Genomic DNA, 24,131 nt, shown 5'->3' on the forward strand with positions numbered 1-24,131 from the left:
CACAGCGCACACCAAGGAGATGGTATATACAAGAGGGCACTAGCAAACCATGCGGTACGAACTATCGTGCTGTGCCGTCTATGATGGTAATTATCCACGGAGATGAGAGAGGGGCTGTGGGTGTTAGGTTCTCAGGAAGACTGCACTGGGATGGGGAGCCGGCGGAGGTAAGGGGCCATTAAGCATTCTTTAAGACACTACGAAGATTGGAGCAAAACTGCGCAGCTCCAGGCCCGAAAGAAAAGATACTACAACGCAGTGAAGATTCTACATGGTTCATGCTGCATGTGGTGCTGGTAGCCCAGACGCGGCAACGAGTACATCCGAACGAATCAGCCCGAAGTGCGCGGAGAAGGAGCGATTCTGTGAAAAGAAGCGCAAACTTGCCCAAGTGTTGCTTTAAAACGCTTGCCTGAAGGACGTGCAGACTGCGCAGGTGTTGCGGCAGGAAAATCAACAGCAAGGTTCTACGCCGTGCGTTTTATATTAGGCCTAGAAAGAAGCCTACCCAAAATGGGCGCCCCAGAACAAAGAGCCTAGCTGGAGCTCGGTCAGGAGAAACGAGGCGAGGTGCAAGCACCACGCAGCACGGAGGCTGACCAAGAGAAGTAATGGAAAAGAGAGCACACCAGCAGACCTGTAACTCGACAGGACGCTCGGGGACAGAGGCAGGCACCGAAGGGGGAGCCCCATTTCTCATAAATGAAGAGTAAGCAGTATGGACTAAGGAGCTAACACAAAGGCTCCCCTACACAGGTGTCGCCGCACTAAGGTGACGAGCGCTGCTGAAGAAGCTACGGACCCTTGGATGGCGGGGTCAACACGAATGCCAACCCTGGGTTTATATACAACAAATAGCAACAAGCACAATCACCAGTAGGCCACAAGGAAGAGCCCGAATTCCACTGAGGAGCAGAGGACTGCTTCACCACAACAAAGCTGGAACACCTGGGCAGACACTCAGGCCATCACTAGCTCAACTACTGGCCCATCGGTACAAAAAAGTCAAGAGGCACAGAGCCAGCGCAGCTCGCATAACACACACGCAGACTCTAGAGAATAGAGGAGACCATCCCAGCAGCCGCTGAGATGGCATCCAAACAACCCAAATCAAAAGGGAAGTAGCCCAACATGGACGAATACGCCAGGACATCCCAACCAACGAATGTCACCAGCAACAAGGTGAGGAGCCCACAGACAGATACTGGACTGATGAGAAATGAAAGACCGATCCTAGAGGTGATAGCAGATTTAAAGGTCCCGTGGGAAACTAAACTGGAAGCAGCCATGGCAAATCTCAAGACGTCTCTTGAATTCAAGATCGATGCAGTATAAGTGGACGTCAACCTACTGCGACAAGATGTCAAAGTGATAACTGTACGCACAAGCGAGCTGGAAAAAGTTCAGTCAAACACTACCACCTGCCAGGGGAATGCCTCTCAGATTCATACACTGCGGCAACAAGTGAGCAACTTGGAAAGCAGGGCTGAGGAGGCCGAAGGCTGAGGAGGAACAATGTACGTATAATAGGGCTCCCGGAAGGCGAGGAAGGCTCAAACCCCACAGACTAAATAGAAACCGTGTTGCTGCAAGAGATCGGAGATCGGGCACTCTCCCAAGGATTCGCGGTAGAGAGAGCCCACCGCGCACTGACACGGAGACCGGCCCCGGGAGCACCGCCGAGGACGATCATCACCAAAATACTAAATTACCGGGATAGGGAAAGAATCCTGGAGTACTTTCGCAAAGGGGGCACTATAAGGAGAGCATCTGCGGCAATAACAGCATACCTGGACTACACACTCCAGGTGCAAAGACGCTGACTAAACTTTGGAGCAGTAAAGAGGAGATTGCGGGAAGCAGGCTTCAAATACATTCTGATATATCCTGCGAAACTTAGTCTTTCATAAGAAGAAGGCATTGTTCTTCGAGACCCCCGGAAGAAGCTATGGACTGGCTGGATGCACAGAATGGCCCGCAGGAGGCGAAGGAGCAACGCGAGAGCAGAGACGAGAAGTGAAGCAACGGCCCGGAACACTGAAATGCTGTGTGTATATATAATGACAATGGGACTTGAATATAGCTCTGCACAAGCTTGGGAGCAGTTAGGATGTGCAGGCGGCGGGCAGAAAACATAGAAGCTAAATGCAGGAGGCACAGAGGACCCATCTCATACCCCACCATATAGACTAGTTGGGTTGCTAGTAGTGCGGCAACCTCCTGCTGGGTTCCTTGCACCGATATACAGGGTAGGACTAGATGCCGGAAGGCCTGAGGTCCAGGGATGGAGCTGGGCTACTGTTGTGGACCGGGAGGGAGGCGGGAGGGAGGAGTGTTGGGGGGGTTTGTAGTGTATATGGTTAGGGTTGTAGGGGTAGTTGTTAGGGAACGAGCTCGCACCGATGTGCCTCTGCGCATGATTCACGCCAAGTACACCTGGAGTGAAGGACTAGGAGGGAGGGAGGGAAAGAGGGAGGGAGGGACGGGATACAGATGATAATGGGAGACCTTAGAATAGTAACCTGGAATGGCAGAGAACTCCACAGCTACCTGAAGAGAAACAAGGTAATGATGTACCTGAGAAGGCAAAAAGTGGACATACCCTATTGCAAGAAACCCACCTCACCAAAGAGAAACAAGAGTTGGTAAAGAAAAAGTGGAGAGGGACCACCATAGGAGCAACGTATTCAGCATACGCCAGGGGAGTAATCATTTGGGCGGCGCCACATGTGCCCTTCCAGATGCTACATGCCACGGTGGAGCCGGATGGGCAGATGGTAGCAATTCTGGGGCTGCTAGAGAATAGAGAATTATGCATCATAAACACATATGCCTCAAACCAAGATACAGTGGCCTATTTTAAGACATTATATAGTAAGATCAGTCCCCATATAGGAGGAGCGGTTATATGGGGAGGGGACTTCAATTTCACGCTGAACCCCAAAATGGACAGATCAGACACAAAACTAGATCAGCCCACCCCTGCAGCGAAAATGCTCCAAGCCCTGCTGAGAGACTTTGGGCTGGAAGACATATGGAGGCAGCAACACCCGCATGATGGGCACTACTCGCACTATGCCACCCCACACAACCTGTTCACGAGACTAGATTACATGTTCGCCACTCCGGAACTTGTGGGGGAAATGACGGGTTCAGAATATAAGGCGAGAATATTATTGGACCACTCCCCTCTGGTTCTGATGTGGCGACATCAGCCCCCCCCAGAGCCAGGATCCCAACATGGAGGCTTGGAGCCGAGGCATTAATGGACACTGCATTTTGAGAGGACCTAAGGGAGGAGATAATTGTGTATTTTGAAAATACAGGAAGCGTGGAGTCCGAGGGTACCCTATGTGAGGCCTTTAAGGTGGTAGTCAGGGGGACGGCCATATCCAAATCTAGAGGGCTCCAAGAAGGCATAGTGTGAGAGCTACAGGAGACAGAAAAGACACTAGACGCATTTATGAAAAGAGGGGGCACCTCACAGGAGGACGCTGAACGTGAGAGCCAATTACAACAGGCATGTGCTGGGCTATGGGAGAGGTTATGCAATCTGAACTATAAAAAATACATTGAAAGACAGCACACAGGGGGAGACAAACCAGGGAGGCTGCTTGCATGGCTATACAAAAACGAGACACCAAGAACAGCAATTGGAGAGATAACGGGAGAAGAGGTTCAAGTCTGGAACACCCAGGAGAGTGCGAACGAGAGGTTCCTTAGATTCTACAAACACCTCTATGAAGATACAAGAGAGATGGCAGAGCAGGAGACTCAGGAGATGTTAGAAGACATTGGACTACCTAAGCTGAGTGGGGGAGATAGGGAGAGCCTAGATGCCCCAATCACAATAGAGGAATTAGAGACCGTGGTAATACATTTGCCCAAGAGCAAAGCCCCTGGGACAGAAGGGCTCCCCAGTGAATTCTATTCTATAAAACGTATCGACAAGAAGTGCTCCCTCCGCTAATGGCAATGTTAAACGAGGCCTTCGAGAAAGGGAAACTGCCAGAATCTCTGAGGGAAGCAGTAATTATTCCACTCCTTAAACCTGACGAGCCAAGCACAGACTGTGGGTCGTACAGACCACTATCCATGCTAAACCAGGACAGTAAAATTCTCACGTCTGTGCTAGCGAATAGACTTAAGCGGGTAATGAACACATACACCCCGATCAAACCGGATATGTCCCAGGTAGAAGCATATCTGATAACCACAGGAGGCTCCACCATATTATAGAATATGCGAACCAAGTGAAATAGCAGTAGACTCACTCGATGCAGTGAAAGCCCTCGACTCTGTAAGGTGGCCTTGGATGATGATGGCCTTGAAAGAATACGGGATGGGACCAGGGTACCTGCGGTGGGTGAAAATGGTGTACAGCTCCCCAACAGCCAGGGTCAAAACGGTAACGATCATCTCAGATAAATGGCAACTCAGCAGAGGTACGAGACAGGGCTGCCCATGGTCTCCGATGCTGTACATCCTTGCACTAGAACCACTAGCGATCTGCCTGAGACAGCAGCACGAAGAAATGGGGGTTCACAGTAGGGGAGGACCGCACTTGATATTGTATGCGGATGATATGCTGTTATACTTGTGGTTCCCAGAGGAAAACTTGAAATACATCTTGGAGGTGATGGAGCGATACGCGACTCTTTCAGGCATAGCAGTGATCACCAAAAAAATCGTGCATGTTCCCCCTGGGGAGGTATAGAGGAGTCCTGCAGGAGAACTTGCCCATCTTGCAGATAGCCTGGCAGACCAGGACATTCAAATACCTGGGGATTAACATATATCATACGATTGCAGACGAGCACAAATATAACACGGAAAGGGCAGTAGAAGGTATCAAGAACAGCCTGGGGTTCTGGGCAAAGCTCCCCCTAGCCATGGTGACAAGGGCGGCCTTGCTTAAGATGGTGGTCCTGCCTAGGCTACTAGATTTTTTTTCGCAAACATCCCACACATGTTGCCCAAACGCTTTTTTATTAAACTCCGGAGTTTATGCAGAGGCTTCCTGTGGCACAACTCCAGAAACAGAGTGGCCCTTTGGAAATTACAGAATATGTACGACAGAGATGGTATAAACCTGCCAAACTTCGAGATATACCACCTGGCGGCACAGTTACAATATGTCGCTAGGTGGCTGTCGGAAGAATCTAGATTGTTGAGGGGCGAATGTGACCCTCACTTCCTAAAAGAACTTATATGGCTACCCAAACCAGAGATGCATGGGTGATCGAGATTGCTGGAACTAGGCTGGAAGACGTGGCATAAAGCGTGTGGAGCTATGGGAAACCCAACCCCATTATCCCCGCAGGCGCCACTTGTGGTGCTATGCGGGGTGGATGAGCAACTGAAGAAAGGGATCCGCAAATACTGGGAGTCGGTAGGCCTAGCGACCATGGGAGACATATGGCAAGAGGGGAAGGCACTGGAATTCCAAACGATGGTGGATAAAACTGGGATACATACGGGGCAATATATTACATATACCAGAATAGTTAAACGGGTGAAGGAAAAGTGGTCCGAAATAGCAGTAGCAGAAGAATCTGATATTGCCTTAGAAATAATGTATGATATCTCAGAGGGAGGGCATGAAATATCCCGAATTTATGAACTGGTGATGTCCAGAGTGGGTAAGGAGCTGCTCCAATTGAGACGGGACTGGGAGGAGGAAGCAGGAGAACCTATGCAAGATGGGCAGTGGGAAAAAGCTCAGATATCATAAAAAGGTGTCCAGGAATGCTAGGCTACAGCAGATTCAGTTACGTCACCCATAGGGCGTACATGACTCCTCGAAAGATTGCCAGATTTGGGGGTACAGAAGTACATAAATGCCCCAAGTGCGGGGAGGTGGATGCCGGGATGATCCATATGTTCTGGGCGTGCCCGGAGGTGGGAAAAGTCTGGGATGAAATCAAGCTACGGCTATCTGGAAAGGGAATCAAGCTAGATGTGGAATCTGTGTGGGCATGCATGATGATGGGGGTGGGGGAGGGGGATTTAACAGACCACACAACCTGAAACACATATGCAAACTCAAGGACCTGGCCTACATTCTGGCCAAAAGGAGAATAGCCATGAGCTGGAAAGCAGCCTATAGACCCAGATTGGAGGTATGGTGGAACGATCTTCTGAAATGGGCAGACGCCGAGACAGGGGCATGGTACAAGGCAGCCAACAGGGGGGAGGATGATGAAGTGGGACCTCTGATAGCATGGAGACAAATGGTAGCCACATTGTCAGGATCCTCCCATGCCAAGTCCAGCGAGTGCGCAACGCCCGAGAACGGCGAAGGGGATTAACCCCAAGAGAAGGGAAGCCAGAGGAACTGAGGTGGAAGCTCGAGTTAAAGGGGGAGGGGAAGACAGTAATAAATAACACACAAATGTATGCTAAAAAGCTTGTAACTGAAAATGCCGGGTGTGATGGTTGTTTTGTTTGTTGTAAAAACCAATAAAATGTGTTTAAAAAAAAGTATACATTCTTGACCTGGACCAGAGTGGGGCAGAGGTGCGGTGGTCCAGGTGCATTATCTTGGCGTGTACTTTTGGGGCACATTTATCAAGTGCCTCGAGGATCAAACAAGGGCATTGGAGTTTGTTAGCACATGGAGAATGTACATTTGCTCAGGATTAGTTATATGGGGGCAATCGAGGGTGGCCCAAGGGCAGGGCTCCCACCCCTGCTAAATCAAAGGAATGATGGGTTTAAGCTTCATGCAGACAGTAACTCTTAACAGTGGGCGTTTGTTGGTGCAGGGGTAGGTTTGTGGAAACAAATGGTTTCCATGAGCCGGGCTCCAGCCCTGTCACACACAGGGCAGTGATCTCGGAGGAAGAAGAGAGATGCAGTGTCAGCTTGTAACAATTCACGCCCAAGCTTCCGTGAGAACAGGACAGCCACAGCACAGACAGTGGGGAGGAGATGGGGGTTGTCGGGCTGGTTGTGCGCGGCGCTGGACTGGGGAGAGGTGCAGGCTTGCCTCAGAGTTTTGTGCGCAGCCTAGTTACAAGATGGATTTGAGGTTAATACAAAATGGAGCCTCTGGGATCGTGCAAGGTGCATTGGATAGGTGCCATTCAATGGCTTTGCACCCATCACCGGGGCTCAGACAAGGGAACATCTCCAACCATTGTATGAACATAACATACACCTCACCCGGAATGTAGGGGAACCCAAACGACCCTTCCTCCCTTACAAGGCCTTTCTAGAAAACAGGATTTTGTGATATGGGTAGGAGTGTTTGTGCATTGTGTGAGGTCTGGTCAGACAAATAACTAACCCTTGTGTATTTCATGTTTTAGGTCTGGAACAGTAGCCATCTTTTTCCAGATGCAGATGCTGCTACCCTCTTCCTTGGTCTGCTGGACACCATCTTCCTCTTTTCCTATGCTGTGGTGAGTGAAGGAGGGATGGTATCGCGAGCATGTTTTTGCTCTTTGCTCTGCTATGTAAGGCCATTCTCTTGAAGGCTCTTTAATAGGTTCAATGTCCTGCACCCAGTTGCATATTTAGGTTTTCTGCTGCCCCAGACCCAATTAAGTGCATCCACCCCCACCCACTGCCCCAACTTTGCTCCACCTCTGCCAGATTCCGCCCCTTCAACAAACTATGTCCACACTACGCCCCTTCACCTGTATTTTGTCCCCCATTTCGGCTCCATAATATTATAAGGCTGGTTTTAAGGTTGCAGGGATTCAAAATTATTGCTTCCTCTCTATTCAAGCGTGGCATCTTCTATGTAATTTTAGTTGAAAGAGTGTTTTCAGATCTCTGCTGCCCAAGATTTGGATAAGGCAATGTGTTCTACAGTGGAGTGCACTAGAGGTAATTGTTGCAGCTAATTGTCTACTTTCCGTTAAGTCCAAAAATAATATTTTAGTGGAAGTGATCAGAACATAAGCTGTCTGCCAACTGGACAGAAGTGAGAGAAGGTTGGAGTGAAGAATTTTTGGTTTGAATGGTAATATCTGTTTCTGACAAATTGCCTGCTGTCACTATGAGAAGCACCTAAACTGGTCTGTAATATTAATGCAGCATAACTAAATGTCTACATCTGGTCTTGTCCAATGGTAAAGTTTACATATGAAATCTATGCAAGTGGTACAGGCACATCTTATAAAAATGTTGTACAAAGAACTCAACCCATTTCTCATGGTTGGAGCTCTGGTGTTAGCAGGGGGCAAAGTGGAAATAAGGTAAGTTACCTGCTTCAGCCGATGTACCTCCAATCCTTCGAGCTATAATACCAATACAATTTGGAAAAATCACAAGTGAAATTTGGAAAATGCCTGGGCATAAACACCTCGGTAGTGGAAAGACAGTGAGAGAAGGTTCTTGGAATCTTTGACACTGCATTCTCACGGTGGAGTAATGGAGAAGGGCAATCCTGAACATTCATGTGTGGGAAGCAACAGCATTCCTTGTAGCTGCACAATGCAGGCACCTTTTAAAAACAAATGAAGTGGTACATACTGTTTACATCATTGCTGTTTGTTCAATTGTTCAAAATACCCAACACTCCAAGAGTAAAATTGAGCCATGGATTGGGAGTTCCAGCACAATATTTCCTTTCTGGGCGTCGTTTAGGCTATGGGTCTTGCAGGCTTGTGTTTAAGGTCATTTAAAATGTTAACAATACATAGGAGCATTTTGAGATGTCTGGATTTAGATATAGATGTCCTGCTGTCGTTTGAAGTACTGTTTCACAGTAAAAGTCCTACCTTGTATTTAAAATCTAATTAATATAAGGATTACCTATAAGCATCACAGTTACGCATTTTGCGACATACTTTGCAGCTGGTTCTCCTGGTAGTACTGAGCGTGCAGTAGAATGTCATCAGACACATGATAAACCCAGCAGGGATGCCATTTGCCTGCTTAGCACTGAGCAGCTTCTGTAAAGATGGCTGAATGGATATCTTGTCGGGACACCTTTACAGCTATGAAACGGTGTGTAAATTTGGCACACAGTTTTTGTAATCACCCTTGGCTTTGCGCATCCTTTTACAGTTTCTTGATGCACTTGTACATTCAGAATTATTCTTTGCCGTTTTAACTTTTCTGTGATCTATTTCATGCTTGCACCTTTTGGGCGGCCACAGACCTTTGAAATGTGGGGCCAGGGAGGGAATTTAGTGCTTGCTTCTGATAATCATTTTAGTGCCACCTGATGCATCATTTTTAAACATTTAATTTGTGAAGGGAAAAACTTCATTTTTGCAACAGTTTAGAAAAATGCATGTCTTGTATTTGAATAAAAATGTGATTGCTTAACACAGTGCATGTGTGTATTGATTAGAAAGAATTCCAAAGATAATGTAAAGTGGCACCAATAAAACCAATGCAGTTTTGGCTGTTTTACATATTAAACAGCATTTTGGGAAGATAAGAATGACCGAAGGGCTTTAGATTTGTCATATATGTCTGACAGTTTTATGACTGCATCACAAAATATCTAAAGCCCGCTGGGTTTGGTACGAGTTTCTTTTTTTTTTTTTTAAAAAACCTAAACCAAAGTCACCATAACAATAAAGCTTTTGCAAATATCAAGCATATATACAAGTTTGGCCATCAAATACTTTAGTTGTCAGAGTGAAATGACTACTAACAGCCCAAAATTATGCAGTTTTGTGGATCAGACTCTGAGACACAATATTTGCTTTATATTAAAAAAATGCCAACCAGTGAATTGAAAATAAACTGCAATAAAATGCTGCTCCTTTGGCAATCTGCTGCCCTAGTCCTGGGCATAGTCGGCCTTGTTGTAAATACGTCTATTCCTGCACCGCATGTCCTCCTAACTCAATGCACCCATATGTTCCTTTGAAAGCTTTCTAAGATGCACATTAAAAAGAAGGGGCATTAGCGTAGACCTCAGTAGGACATGGCCACTGATCGCACAAGTGGTAGATTGATATTTCCCTTTACTAAATGCATGTGCAGTGCCTGCGGCCTAGGTAAAATATTGCTTTTTTATTAAAATCCGACGAGATTATAGAAAATACATGAAAATGATGCAGCATATATATCACCATCATAAATATCCTTATATAAAGCACAACAAAATGTTTAAAATCCAAATCAATAACCTCAACTATTAAATAACATGCAATTTCTAAAATAAAACATTAAGTACGCCTCTTATTTAAAAGACCTATATCCTTCAACATTCTAATCTCTTCCATGGATGAAAAGACCTTGTCTCCAGAATTCAGTCGATCCTACATATCTTCTAAAGTAACATATTAATGTAACTTGGAGAAGAATCATCCCAAAAATGTTAGTGTGCTTATATTGACTTATTTGATTTCTTTGGAAAAACTTTGATTTATTGGCCACGACATACTCTATGTGCACTTTACAGTAATATTGCATAAAAAGTCTCCCTTCTCTGGGGGAGACTCATATCTGCCCCACTCCTTTTAAAACTTTTTACAATTTCATGATGGAGCATAGGCCAGAAGTCCGAAACTGCATCTCTGGTGAGAGACTGTTCTTTTAGCTTTTTCCTGACTGGTTTGCTCACCCTTTATCAATCATGAGTCTTAATCTGACTCCTTGATTGATTGCAACTATGGCACGTGCCTCTGAGAGACCCATTGCATGTCAGGTTTGGCATGTCCCAACGAAACACTGTCTCCTCCATGCATTTTTCTAGCAGGGGTTAGGTGTGTTTGTCTTGCTTATGACTATGTATAAACAAGAAAAAAGTGTCTATTGCTAAAGACACTCCCGTCCCCTGCACACCTTTAAAGCTGATATAAAATCAGTCAAGACAATATCTGAATTTTTTTACAATCATGTATTAAACTTGTACACAAAGAAAAGTAAACAAAGCTCATTAAATCCAGACACTTCTGGTTAACGTTTCCATGTAAATCAACAGAAAAAGATCTCGACGGCCATCAAAAAACAAAAGAATACACAAAATTCTTGTGATTTAATGAAGATTCAGGCTCTACGCGTTTCGGGGAACATCCCCTTCTTCAGGAGCGAAGTAATCTGTAATCGTACATGTATATGGAAAATCCATCAGTTCAATATTTAAATGTTATTTGCCAAAAGAAACACACATCCCTAAACCTATTTTACAAAAGTAAATCTTACAAAAGCATGCCAAAATTGTCAACACATACTAACATGGGTCTAATACTTATCATCATAAAACATCATCTCAATTGAATGTGTCCAGACATACATAAGGTGTGACTCCAAAAAATAAAACTGGAAGGGAAACATTAAGCATAACTAAAGGGAATATGGAGGTATGAAGTAACGGAATTAAAAGGTGTACCTTGTATACTAAAAGTCGACAATCGGGTATGAAAGGTTTTTTCAAATGATGCAGACTTCGCAAGTTTGGACTGGATGGGTTATGCAGTGTAACCCAAAAATAGGTAAATTCCAAGTGTTGTATCCAATTTAGGGTAACCCGTACCCAAAGATGGTCTGTAGAAAGCTGTGCAAAAAGTTCACACAATTCAAATGATTCGCCCCAGCTACACACAAAGTAGACAAAATAAAACACTTTGGTCTAGATGGAGTGCTTACCTAGGCGACATAAATCTGTAGATACTGGACAAGGGTCCACAAAAAGTGTCCTTAGAAGTGACGCTAACACCCTGAAAATGTTTCACCAACAAATTGGCGAACCTGTATCAATATACGCATGCCTTAGCTATGCAGGGTACAGCAAAAACTTTGCACAGGTGTTATGCTGTTAGAGAGTAGGAAACAAAATGTATATCGCCATTCAATGTATATTGCCATTCAAGGATACTTGAAATTAAACATTCAACAAAAGTCTAAATATATTTAAATCTCATGTAGTGAGTCAGCGAGAAGACACACAGCCACCCCATTAACTCCTCAAACACTATCAAGAATTAAACTTCTACTATGGTATATATTCGTGTCCACAAATGTGCCTACACAATAAAGGATCTGACCTAGCCACAAGTTTTGGAACACATTAGTTTCAAATGCACATAATGGGAAACCCAACCTGGCCCCAAGTATTCACTGCGGCAACCTAACCACATAGCCACCAAGTGTGTACGTGGAAGTTGAACTCACTTCAAATAGAGAACAGATCTACATCAAAACTCACATCCAGTATTTCCGAAGTAACCAATACATCACTAAATCAGTAAATCTAGGCTCCGTAACAGATAGCTGCTAACTACGGCATGCGGAGCGTTGCGCGCTGTCTGTTTTTAAATAAACTATACAAGTATTTCCCGTCGCGTGACTGATGCACGTGACGTGTCCACGTCGAGTACGTGCAAGAAACAAGAATCAACTGGACTGTCACGATGCGGAAAGCACTGCAGCCATAATTTGAATGGCTTAGTAGACTCGATGATGCATTCCGTGCACAAGGAGGGGCAAGGCAACGGCCTCCCATACTCTTAAAATAAAGCAGGTTTAAACATGCTATAAACATACAACTGGGTGGAGCCCCCAAACGGAGAACTAGGTGAGTTAGAAAAAAGGACTTAAAGTGGAATACAACTGAGGAATCCACTCGAGAGACAAAAATGTTTTTTAAACAAAGGACATAAAAATAATAAGTCAGGGGTCACAAGGACCTATAGTGAATGTGCACCAAAATCCAGGAAATCATTGAGAAAACTCAATATCTGAATAAAGAAAATAAAAGGGAATAGTAGATGACCTAAAACTATATAATAAATCTAAATGCACTGAAAGCAAGAGAAATGTGGAGTCAAACCATACATAACCATTATGGGCACCCACGTGGGAAATCACATGACCAAAACCACCTCAATGTGCCAATTACAGAGTGGTCTAAATAAACATATAAAAAAGGATAGTTCTATATGAAACAATTGAGCGAGAACTCCTCATTGAGTCCCCTTGGTAATATTGTGTCCAGAGAATCTATCTATCTACTGTGTTTATGACTATGTATACCATAATTCAAGACGAGTGTAATTGGGCCTTCTGAAGCCACTGAATGCTCTCAGGGGGGGGGAGGAGGTGGGTGGTGGGGGGATTCCTGTATCAACATCAGTCTGAGTTTTACACCTAACCATCATTGCCTTTTTGTGAAAATACAAAGGGAGTTGTTTGGTCACGGCCTCTGCCTGCCTTTGAAGGCAAGGCGTGAGACCCCACAAACCGATCTGGCTGGGTATTGAAGATCTGGGATTCCTAAGTAGAACCCAAGCATTGGAATGGTTGAATGTGGTGCCGACCGGTGACTGGGTATCCGCCAAGTGTCTGAGTGGATGCACTCCTCTGCTCCAATTGGAAGCATTTGGTGCTCTGCACTCAATAGTCTATGAATTTGAGACTCTGATCCATTACTTTGTATAAACCTGGGAGGTGTCCCAAAGGCATCAGAAGAATGCCAAGACCAAGATTACCAACTTCCCTGGCTAGTGTGACTCTAAAAGTTCTTTCTCTCAAGAAAGCTGTCCCAGTGTCTGTGGATACTAGACTTCACAAGAGTGAACCAGTGGATCATTGATCCCTTTCCCCTAGCACAGTGGATAAGACTGGGTTGAAAAGCCTCACAAAGGACCTCTGCTCCCAATAAGACGTACAAATTGGTAACACAGAGATGAAGCATTAAAGTCCTGAGTGCCAGTAATGGAGCCTTGAGGGAGGGTTCTTTGGAACAGAAAATGTTGCAGTTGGCACCCGGCTGGACAAGGTCAGCAAATGAAGACCATGATTTGGAAGAACGGACCGAAGAGCCAGGCTGAAGAAATGCCAGCAAACAGATCTCAGAACTGAGCGAGAATGATGCTGACCCTAGCCTGGGGTCCCAGTTGGAACAAATGGCATTAGGACACACCACTGGATCTCTCCACATAGAAAGAATGGGGCTGTGGTCCTGTTACACTATTCACTCATTAAATGAAAGGTCCAGCAGTGGCCGTAGTTGTTTTGCTTTTTGGACATGTTTAATGACCTCCAAACTACTCGCCCCATCACATGGACCAAAGGTTCCTGGACCCAGGAAGGCAATAATACACACCTAGACCAATGGTTGGAATATAATTGGCTCTTTTCAGGCCCTTTATTCACACAAATAATAAGCATATAGATAACTATTGAAATACATGCAATTGGTTATACATAGACACATGAACAAGGATAGTTACAAAGGGTCTACATCACTGTTAGTGCAGCTGTAGGAGAACTTCATCTCAGCCACGATGACACTACCCAGTCCCAAGGCAGGTAGGCCGAGAGATCACACGTACTAATGGGGTCTGGAGTGGAGCATCCACCCTCTCACCGAGACTTAATCACCCGGGGTTGCAATTCTGTCTACCATCAGTATACCCCTCTTCTTATGGGAGACACATCTCCGCCCCTCATAGGTTGCAAACTGTCCCCTCATAGGGGATAGTTTGCAACCTCGTAGGGGGGTGACAACTGTCACCTCCTAGGTTGCAAAGGGATCCCTGCCTTGACCTAACCTTGTGACTGGGATCGAGTTAGTTTACTTACCTGAACTTTACTTATCTTTTTTGACTTTGTGATTATAACCACTGGCATCGGCGAAATCTTTTAGTGAAGTGTAACTTTGGAACAGCTGTCTTTAGGGCAAAAGGCCCCAAACCATCTTTGGGTGTGTCTCATTAAGTGTTAGGGAAGCTATTCTGTGGTTATTCTAAGTGTCTGTCCTGAATGCATACACATGCTTGCCTGTGTTCCACTGGTTATTGAAGTGTATGTTTTCTTTCTCCTCCTAAGACTCAATGCACAGATCTGTTTTACAGTAATTGTGTGACCATATTTGACTATAGGCTTTACTTGCGTAGTGTGTATTTTAAAGGCCTAATAATTGTTCTCCCTATTCACTGCATTAGGGTGGTCTCCCCAAATCCACCTGCATGGTTGATTTTGGAAATCCATCGAAAAAGATGACCTGATGGCAATGAAAGTGTTAAATAATTGTATAGTGCAATAGTCTACCACTGCGGCAAGGTGTAAAATGCAGCAATGTGTTTGTGGGAAGCAGGCAATAGCTGTTCTGCATTATTCAATGTACCCTTGCCACACAACCTTCGTTAGATGACCTTTGGGACCTTTAGGCCTCCTCTGTAATGAATGGTGGGCTGCATTCTAGAGCTGGGTTGCAGTGACAACAGCCACCTGTCATGGCTTTAGCTTTGTACAAATTGAGATTTGTCATCCTTAACTCTTTAACCACTACTTTGTCCTGCATAGTGAGTAGACCCATCCTGATCAATTTGAAGTTAGAAAACAAGAATTGTTGTAAAGGAAGATATGACCTGCTTGCAGCTGCTGTAGGCTAGATCTCACCACACGTTTCTTCTCTTTATTTTAGGGCCTGTTTATAAGTGGCATTGTTGGTGATCGTCTAGACATGCGTTGGGTGCTGTCATTTGGCATGTGCTCCTCTGCCATTGTGGTAAGTGTTAGCCGAGATTCTCCTATATCACCTACAAATTTAAGGTTTGGGGGTTACTGTCTTAAACCTAGCCAAATGGGAAATCCTTTGACTGTCCTTGGCTCACGTAATGCAAGCCCTTTCTGATCGATCAGCACCAACTCTCAGGATACCAGGGAAAATATTAATACAAGGCTGCCCAGTTTTACTTGATCAATAATACAAACTGTAGCACTCTTGATCGGCTGGTAACAACTAGGGGCCTACATTATAGGCTTGAGTAAGCAAATGCCTTTATCCAGGGCCGAGTGCCATTACTGGCAGATTCCACCACTGTGGTTATTGCTTTAAGCCTCCTGTGAGAACCCTTAAGGTGATCACGGTTTACATGCCCAATAAAAGACCTGCCGAAAGCTTGCAGGTTATGGAGAAAATTAGATCCTGAAATTGGAAGCAGGTGTTCTGAGGTTGCTTTTATGTTCTCGTTGCGAGAGTCAGAAGAGCTTCTGTTGGATAGAGCTGTGTGGAAACTGAGGATCGTTGTCTGGAAGGCAGCCAATTGAGGTGACGAGGCAGCGGTCTGTGGGATATGGGTAGCAGTGAGGTGGCTGACGGCATGGGAGGCTGCTAGTCTAATTCTAGCAGGTGCATGGAGCACACAGCTTGCTTGCAACGCCTAGCCTTTGGGTTTCAGACAACAGAGTGAGCTAATTGACTCCTGCACCCGCTGCTGGATGATAATTTGAATGAAGCAATGACCAAACTGAATTATGAAAATGTAACCTACAATTAATTCCCAAGGCTAGATTTGTATTCTTGGAAGCATTTAGTGGCCACCAAATTACCAGAATCTTACATGTGAAATGTCATGTGCTTCTTACCAGGTTTTCTCATGGATTTGGGTTCAGACTTGATGATAGGTCATATCTGGCTCTTGCAACTATGGCCCTCTCTCCAAATCTGTTGGGATTCCTGACCATGTCTGGCAAAATCTGTGTTTGACACACTCTCTTATGTACAGTAGTTGGCTGTTGGATTCTGTACTGGAATTTCAGAATGCTTCCCTGTAGAACGTGTGCCAGATTGGGGGAGGAGGGGTGGAGAAGTCACTATCCCCACTTAATGCAAAGGCTACCACCAACCATTTTAGTCCACAGTTGGATGTGCAAGAAGACAGGTGAACAGACTTCCTGTGTGCACATTTTGCTTGACCAACCTTCGGCGGTAATCCATTTACGGAGAAAAGGATGTTTAGGACCTCACACTAGAGTAGTAAGTGTGTACTTCAGGTATCACAAAAAGGATAATGCGGTGTGGGCAAGGACTGGAGAAGATGGTAGGAATAAGGGGCCAAGAAAGGCGCAGTAGCGGTCGCTTTGCATGGAGATGAGCTTTTTCTTTCACCCTAGGTCTGTCTTGTCCTTCTAGCCGCCTTCTCTCCAACTACTTTCTTCCCTTTGCTAACTTTCTCTGCTCTCCTATGTATTCACGTTTTGTTCTCATGCGCTGGCGTGCTCTCTTGCTCTCATACTTACTTTCTCCTGCCACCTTTTTCATTTTTCCTCTCTTCTCATTGCAGGTGTTTATGTTTGGCACGCTGACAGAATGGCTACATTTTTATAACAAGATATTCTACTGCTTTCTGTGGGTTTTAAATGGTCTGCTGCAGTCCACCTGCTGGCCCTGTGTGGTTGCAGTGATGGGGAACTGGTTCGGGAAAGCTGGGTGAGCTATTTCCGTTACATTCCGTGTATGGTTTCTGTGTAGCATGAAACTATCAGAATGCAAATATCCCAACTGTTTCTGTACTCCCTTATGGTGCGCAAGGATCTAAAAACATCACGTTCTAAAGTCTAACCTCTTTGATCAATCTCAAGAGTCCTAGCAATCGCACAGGGCGGTTTTCTTGGAATTTCTGCAGTCCTTGAGAAGCTACTAGGTCTTCCTACAGCCCTCTCCCTAGACGACCTTGTGCAACCCTCTACTGCCGCCATTCTCTCAAAAACACAAGAGCGGCATAGTTGGTTATGCAGGTCCCCACAGGCCACAACATGCTAGCTGGTTATACCTTGCTTGCTTTATTGATGTGAGGCATGGGGACCACAGTTAACAGTGCTGCAAGTTCTACCTGAATTACTGTTTTGGCTTCCACTTCGTGGTAAATACAAGCTAGTTGGAGTTGTGTTTCTACTTTCCCACTGAATCATAAGCAACACTCTTAAGCACTTCATTTTGTACTTTATTCTGTCATATTTACGATGTTTTATTCTGTGTGCTTGGTGTGGCCTAGTCTTTGTATTGAACAGTAAGTATGTAATGTAAAATTGAAATGACTTACAAAGGTTCCATTTACAGATGAGCCAATGCCTGGGTTTGAGTGCTTTTACAGCATACAAAGGTTAAGGCCTGACAGTACACCAGATGATCAAGGGGTGAAATGAGACCCATACTGGGGACATTGGCAAGGGAACAGATATATAAATAGGATATACATAACTTCCTAGTGTCAGTCTATATCTGGACAATTTACCCATTTACAATCGTGAGGAACATTATTCTGAGATGGAAGATGGGAGTCAGTTTGGGAGGGAAAGTGATGGGGTAGTAGATATGCCCTTCACTGATGTGCTTTGGCTGTGGGGAAGAGCATTCCAGCGGCGAGGCAATTGGAGCGAGTGAGAAGGGGGAGGATCCACACGGGACACGGGAGGAGGGGGACGGGGTGGATAGGTTGTGAAGGATCACAGAAAAAAAAGAATATGGAGTGATGCAGTGAGCAAGATCTTTGGGGGTCAGGTGTGAGACCATTGATAGATTTGAAGACAAGGAGTAGTATCTTGGAGAAGGCCATTTTGTCTGGAGAGCTGTTCAGTGTACTATCAGTAAGAGAGGGTTGGAAGGGGGGGGAGGGGATTTGGATAGGTTATAAAGTGCATTTCTGGATCAGTTGAGAATTTGGTTTGGGGTAGAGGCTTGGTGGGGAGAGCTCTTCATTGTGTTTGTGTCAGACAAGCTTTTAGTTGAAGTCCTTTAGAAAATGTGACCTTGTCATTACATGTGGAGGGTAGAGGCCAGGTCTTCAGTGTGATGCTGGAAATGCATTGGAGGCACAGGGCCTTGTTATGAGTCCTTTTTTTCGTGTATGTGTTATTTTCTGTACAGGAGTCCCTGTGGGATTCCTGGCCGTGCAGCTTTCTCTCTTTTTGGTTTAGTGTACAGACCCTTGGGATATCCTTATGGCACCCATGGGTGGGGGTACAACCCTGTACCCCTAGTGTATGTTTTTGGGCACTTGTGTGTGTGGCCCACACAGCAGGGTATGGGCCGGTGGCAGCTCCATGCTGAATTTGACAAGTGCTCTCAGTATCCTCCATTTTGGGATGCCCAGACACTGCCATTGGAATCAGTTGATTCCTGATAGGAGACAAGATGGCCACTGTGGCCTCTTGCTTTCTATTGCCTGTTACCTTGTTTTTACCAAAGCCCTGGGAAGCCCTGACTCTGTTCCACCCAACAACCATTCAGGGGGAAGGAAGTTCACTATATGGTATTGTGCAGGCCAGACTGGCTGGAGCCTTCCCAGTGACTGTATGTTGTGGGTGTGGGTACACCCTGTGGGTGGGACCTGGGTGAATGGAGTGTGTGACCAATATGCACTTCTTGTGATGGGTGTCTAGTTTCTGGTATGTGACACAAAGACTGAGACAGCCCTCCCCTCAACTGGTATGAATTCAGTGTGGATTGCTGAATGGCTGGGTACTTGTCCCAATAAACATTCATTGTTGTGAGTGTCTGAGAGGGAGGAGGATGGCCTGAATGCACTGTGAACCTGATTGGCTGCCTGCCTGCTTGCTGAAGGCCCTTCTGAGTGATTGGTTGCCTGCGTGTGACCCAGCAGACTGAATGAGAGCCCAATCAGTATATCTGGGGGCCTCTCACTGGTAGAAATCGTTCAGAAGCTGAAGTTTGTACTTGATGCTCATCCTTGAAGTCCAGCTGGAAGAAGACTTGCTGCTGCATTTGCTTCAACCCGATCCGAAAGCTGTCAAGTTTGTCGAGGACTGATCCGAGAGAGGACCTGGCTAGGAGACCTCTTCCCGAGCTATGAGGGAACATCGTGCACCACTAACCTTCGCCGAAGCTCCCTGGAAGTCAGACCCTCGACAGGCTGCCGACCGGAGACTGGGACCGCCGAGGAGAATGAAGAGAAGCACCGGACAGCCGTTCACCGTCGTCGACCAGGGTTTGCAGGTTTGCTATAACCGCTGGAGGCCCGTCGAAGTTGTGTTGCCTAGAAGCGGGAACTGCTTGACGCGGAGCCGCTGACGACCGGAGCCGCAACGCTCCATTTATTAGACACTTTGAATTCACGGATGCTCTCGCCAGCACCACTGACAGCTTTGTCCCGCCGGAGAAAGTCCAGACCACCGAGGAGCATCCACCGGTGGGTTTCCCGCCACCTGAAGACTGCAGAGACGCCGATGACTCGACGCCCTTGCTGGGCCAGTTCTTCAGTGACTCTTTGCGGGAACGAACTATCGTTGTCGAAGTGTACCGCACGCCGCCTCTTCGCAGGACATCCACGACCTATCGTCGACTAGCACCGCCAGGACCGAAGCTGCTGCCTTGACATCTTTGTTCACCATTTCTTCGAGGGATCTCGACGATCCGTGGCCCCTGCCTTAAAGGGAGCTGCTCAAGAAGGATCCGTCAACCCGACGTCAAACTCTGCTATTCCAGGTACATTGGGGTGGTCGAACCCTTCTATAGGGAAATAAGACTCTAATGGACAATATATGGACTGGGCTTGTTTTAATATCTTTGACAGGCTGCCCAGGTGGGGGGGGGGGGATCCTCATACAGAACTGTGCCTGGTGGTAGGGGCCCAGTATTCTGCCTATTGTTTTAACCAACCTGCTTTCCTCCTATGCCTATTGTTGGTTCACTTTATTAACTGATTTGTATGACATTTGAACTGAGTACAGTTCATGCATTTTAATGGAATCAAAGAATAATTGTGGTACCACATAGAAACTGTATATATTTGCCATTTTAGTTTAACGTGTGCACAAAGTGTTTTACTGTGTTTGTGTGTGTGTATATAATAGAAACCTTATTTATATAAAGAACTGTGTTTTGACTAACCTAGTGTGTGGACATTCCTTTATGGGTGGTTGGTGGCTACAATGTACTTAGGAACCAGCCTGCATCACCTCCTGAGAGCTTAAGCCTTGATTGCTCGTTCATAGCTACCCCATAGAGAATCTTGGCTGGGGTACTTTATGCTTCCACTCTGCCATATAGAGAGCAGGAGTACAGACACCCCCTTCCAGTCTTTACATTCAGGCCACAGGGTTTTATTGTAGGATGGATTGTGGCCTCTATTCTTGGGGCTTATAAGGCTGATGGAAACCTGCCTCTTCATGCGCAAGCAGTGAGAATCAAGGCCACTGCTGTGACATTTCAGCTTAATGTTACGTTGCCATTTTGGGGTAGTGATTCGAGAAGCACTGTTATGCCGTACACAAACCAATCAGGGTCCACAGGGATACCGCAAATCACGGCCTCTCCTCCCAAGCATTATTACCTTTGCTGTTATAACACGCATGCCCAGAGTGGTGCACGTTATTCCTTGATCTGTGAAAGAAACGGTCATGTTCAGTTTACTCAATAGTTCTCGGTCAATAGATTTATCGGGGAACTCCCAGAATACAACAAAGGTGCACGCACCACTTTCCCTCATATTTTTGTAAACCTTTTTTTAAGTTTTTGCAATGCAAGAAATCAACAGTTTACATGACCTCTTGGCTTGGTCTCGGCTGGGTTAAGTATCCTCAAACTCCACCCTTCCTCTACCCCCTGTACCACCCCCACCCATGACCAGAAGCTCTGAAGCTATAACCCCCCCCCCTCTATCCCCCACAATTTAATAATGAACCAACACAACAGTGAAAATAGTACACACACAGTATGATATTTGATTGTTTGGTTCCGTGCAGGAGCCTACCTATTGGGACAAATAGTTTAATGTATTCATTCCTTTGCATTTTGTGATGGCCGTTTTCATATGGGCCAGAATTTAATTCAAGGGGGTTTACAGCCCTGCCTACCGATTTGTTACAGTATGTGTATGCAGAGCCAGGAGCTCAATTCAATCGATGTAAGTCCCCAAATGAGTCTGCCTGTGTAGATTTGCCTTGCCGCCTCATAGCTGCACATTCCAGCAAGGATAATCTAGACATAAGCCCTTGGCAAGCTTGTTTAGGAGGAATTTGAATCGCCTTCCACTGCATGATTATTAACTTGCGTGCCGAGAATAGGATTGTGCGTGCTAGCTGTCTTATAATAGGATCCGTGTGCCAGTCTGTCCTCTGCAACGAACAGCATGGGCACAGGGGAGAAATCATTCGAAATATTGGGGACATGGGATATCACCTTGTGAATTCTTTTCCAATATTTTTGTGTCACCAGGCATGACCACATGACATGGCCCATCGTGCCCTCGCATTGACACCAGCACATAGGGTTTGCTGGGCGTACAGTACTCCGTACGCTGGAGTTGGAGCACTTTGCTGGCATCTAGGAACCCAAGTGGTTCTTCCTCCAACGTAAAGGTCCACCACTCTAATCTTGGCCCACAAGGAATTTTGGTGTTTAAAGTGTGGTGTAGGCCTATCGAGATAATTGCGCGTACACTGATCCAGGCTGGGGCAGCCCGGATATCGGACCCCAATTGTCCTCATGTTATGCCATTGAGTTGGCGTTGGGCCCAACAGGGTGTGTTCTGATGCGTTCAGGTACTTTGTTCGGGGGGAGGGGGGGAGATCGCCAGGATTTCTGCCGGCGTATATGGCGATCAAAAAGGGAGAGCTTGATTGTTCTCCAACTGGATGAGATGTGTCCAGCCAACTTTTGGCCCAACAGAATTGGGCGGCTTGATAATAGGTCCGCCAGACTTGTACAGCTAGGCCTCCATTGCTTTTGGAGGCCTGTAAAATTTCAAGCCAGACTCTAGCGTTTCTGCCTCTCAATATGAATTTTGACAGTTGCTTGTCCAGCTCATTATACATTTTTGCGATGGAGCCCATGGAAGCATCATTGCCAGGTATATTTGTTTTGGGAGGGAGTTGATCTTGAAGGCATTGATGCGATTTACTAATGAGAGCGGTAATGTGTTCCATCTAGCGAGATCAGCATTGATCTTTGTCAGGGTGGGTGGATAATTTAGGTTCACGATTTCGTGAACGGATGGGGTAATATGGACTCCTAGGAATTGGATGGAATGAAGTTGAAGACTGAAAGGGGCTACCCCGCCTGGGTCCCATGGTATGTCGGGTCTGAGGGGGAGTACCTTCGATTTGGTCCAATTTACCTTCTAGCCTGTCATGGGTCCGAATTCGTGTAGCAGATGACATAAGCATGGGAGTGATACTGAGGGGGTTCCGTACGTAGACCAGGAGATCTGTGTAGAGGGATATTCGGTGCTCCTCCGACCCCCTAATCACCCCATTCCAAAATGGGTCATTGCAAAGTTTTTCTGCCAACGGTTCTATGGACAATGCATATAAAAGGGGAGGGGGAAAGTTGGCAGCCTTGTCTGGTGCCTGAGTATAGGTTGAATTTGTTTGAGGCATTTCCGTTCGTGGTCACAGAGGCTTGGGGGTTCGTGTATAATAAGCGTATGAGCCCTAATAAGTTTGGTGGGAACCTATAGGATGTGAGTGCACTAAACATAAAGTCCCACCTTACATTGTCAAATTCTTTTTCAGCATCAACCGTTAAAATTAGTTTGTCTGGGTTGTCCGGTCCGGCACACACGTGTAATAGTTGTCTAACGTTATCTACTGAGTGACTACCTGTGATAAATCCGGTTTGGTCTTTATTGGTAAGTTGCGGCAGGATTTTGTCAATTCTACGTGCTAGGCACAGCCAATATTTTAGCCTCCGTGTTAATAAGCGAGATCGGCCGGTAAGATCCACAATCTTCTGGGTTGCGCCCCTGTTTGTGGAAAACAAATTATATTGGCTGTCATCATTGACTTTGGTAGGTGACCCCGAGTCAGTGCTACAGCGAATACTATCTCAGGGAGTGGGGCTGTTCGGTCCACCATTGCTTTATATAGATCTATTGGTATGCCATCAGGTCCTGAGGCCTTTCCCGCAATAATGAGGCTATAGACGGAGTCATTTCATCAGATGTTATCGGCGTCGCAAGTTCTAGGTTTTGTGAGTCGTTCATTGTTTTTAATTAGAGCGTGGCAAGAAACTCCTCTATATATTCCGGGGCAATTGGGCTCGGTTTAGCATATCATTCGCTATAAAATTCTGTGAAAAGTTTGTTCATGCCTTTTTTTGATGGTCAATGAATTCCCATTCTTATCACTGATGCTAAGTATTTGTTGGGAGGTCTGTCTGGTGCGAAGGGCAAGTGCTATGAAGTGGAGTGGTTTGTCACCATCTTGGTAGTAGGTTTGTGACGAGCTAGAGAATTATTTTTTACCTGTTGGGTTGTGATTTAAGATCCCCTCTAAACTTGTTGAGCCGCCTGTATGTGTTGGGCTGTCAGGTCTGTTTATGTTGAGCTTCTGCAAGTGAAATATCGGCCCCATCTGATTTTCTCTACCCCCCCACCCCCCTCCCCTCCAACCCTTCAGTTTGAAGGTCCATCGCGATATGCATTGCTCTCTAGGGAAGGGTTTGAATGCATCCCAACAGGTGTAGTCAG

General features: G+C 45.9%; 1 protein-coding gene across 2 annotated transcripts in view; it reads left to right on the forward strand.

Annotated features, from left to right (window-relative positions):
• The window catches only part of SLC37A3 (solute carrier family 37 member 3), a 429,185-nt gene that overhangs the window by 37,820 nt on the left and 367,234 nt on the right, over positions 1-24,131 (forward strand). For both annotated transcript variants that reach the window (XM_069628820.1, XM_069628821.1), the window contains exons 4-6: positions 7,314-7,406; positions 15,344-15,427; positions 16,986-17,131. In XM_069628820.1, the coding sequence (XP_069484921.1) occupies positions 7,314-7,406; positions 15,344-15,427; positions 16,986-17,131 (323 nt within the window). The remainder of the gene's footprint in view (positions 1-7,313; positions 7,407-15,343; positions 15,428-16,985; positions 17,132-24,131) is intronic.

This window comes from Ambystoma mexicanum, chromosome 12, assembly GCF_040938575.1.
Source record: "Ambystoma mexicanum isolate Mex_15411 chromosome 12, UKY_AmexF1_1, whole genome shotgun sequence".
Lineage (NCBI taxonomy): Eukaryota > Metazoa > Chordata > Amphibia > Caudata > Ambystomatidae > Ambystoma > Ambystoma mexicanum.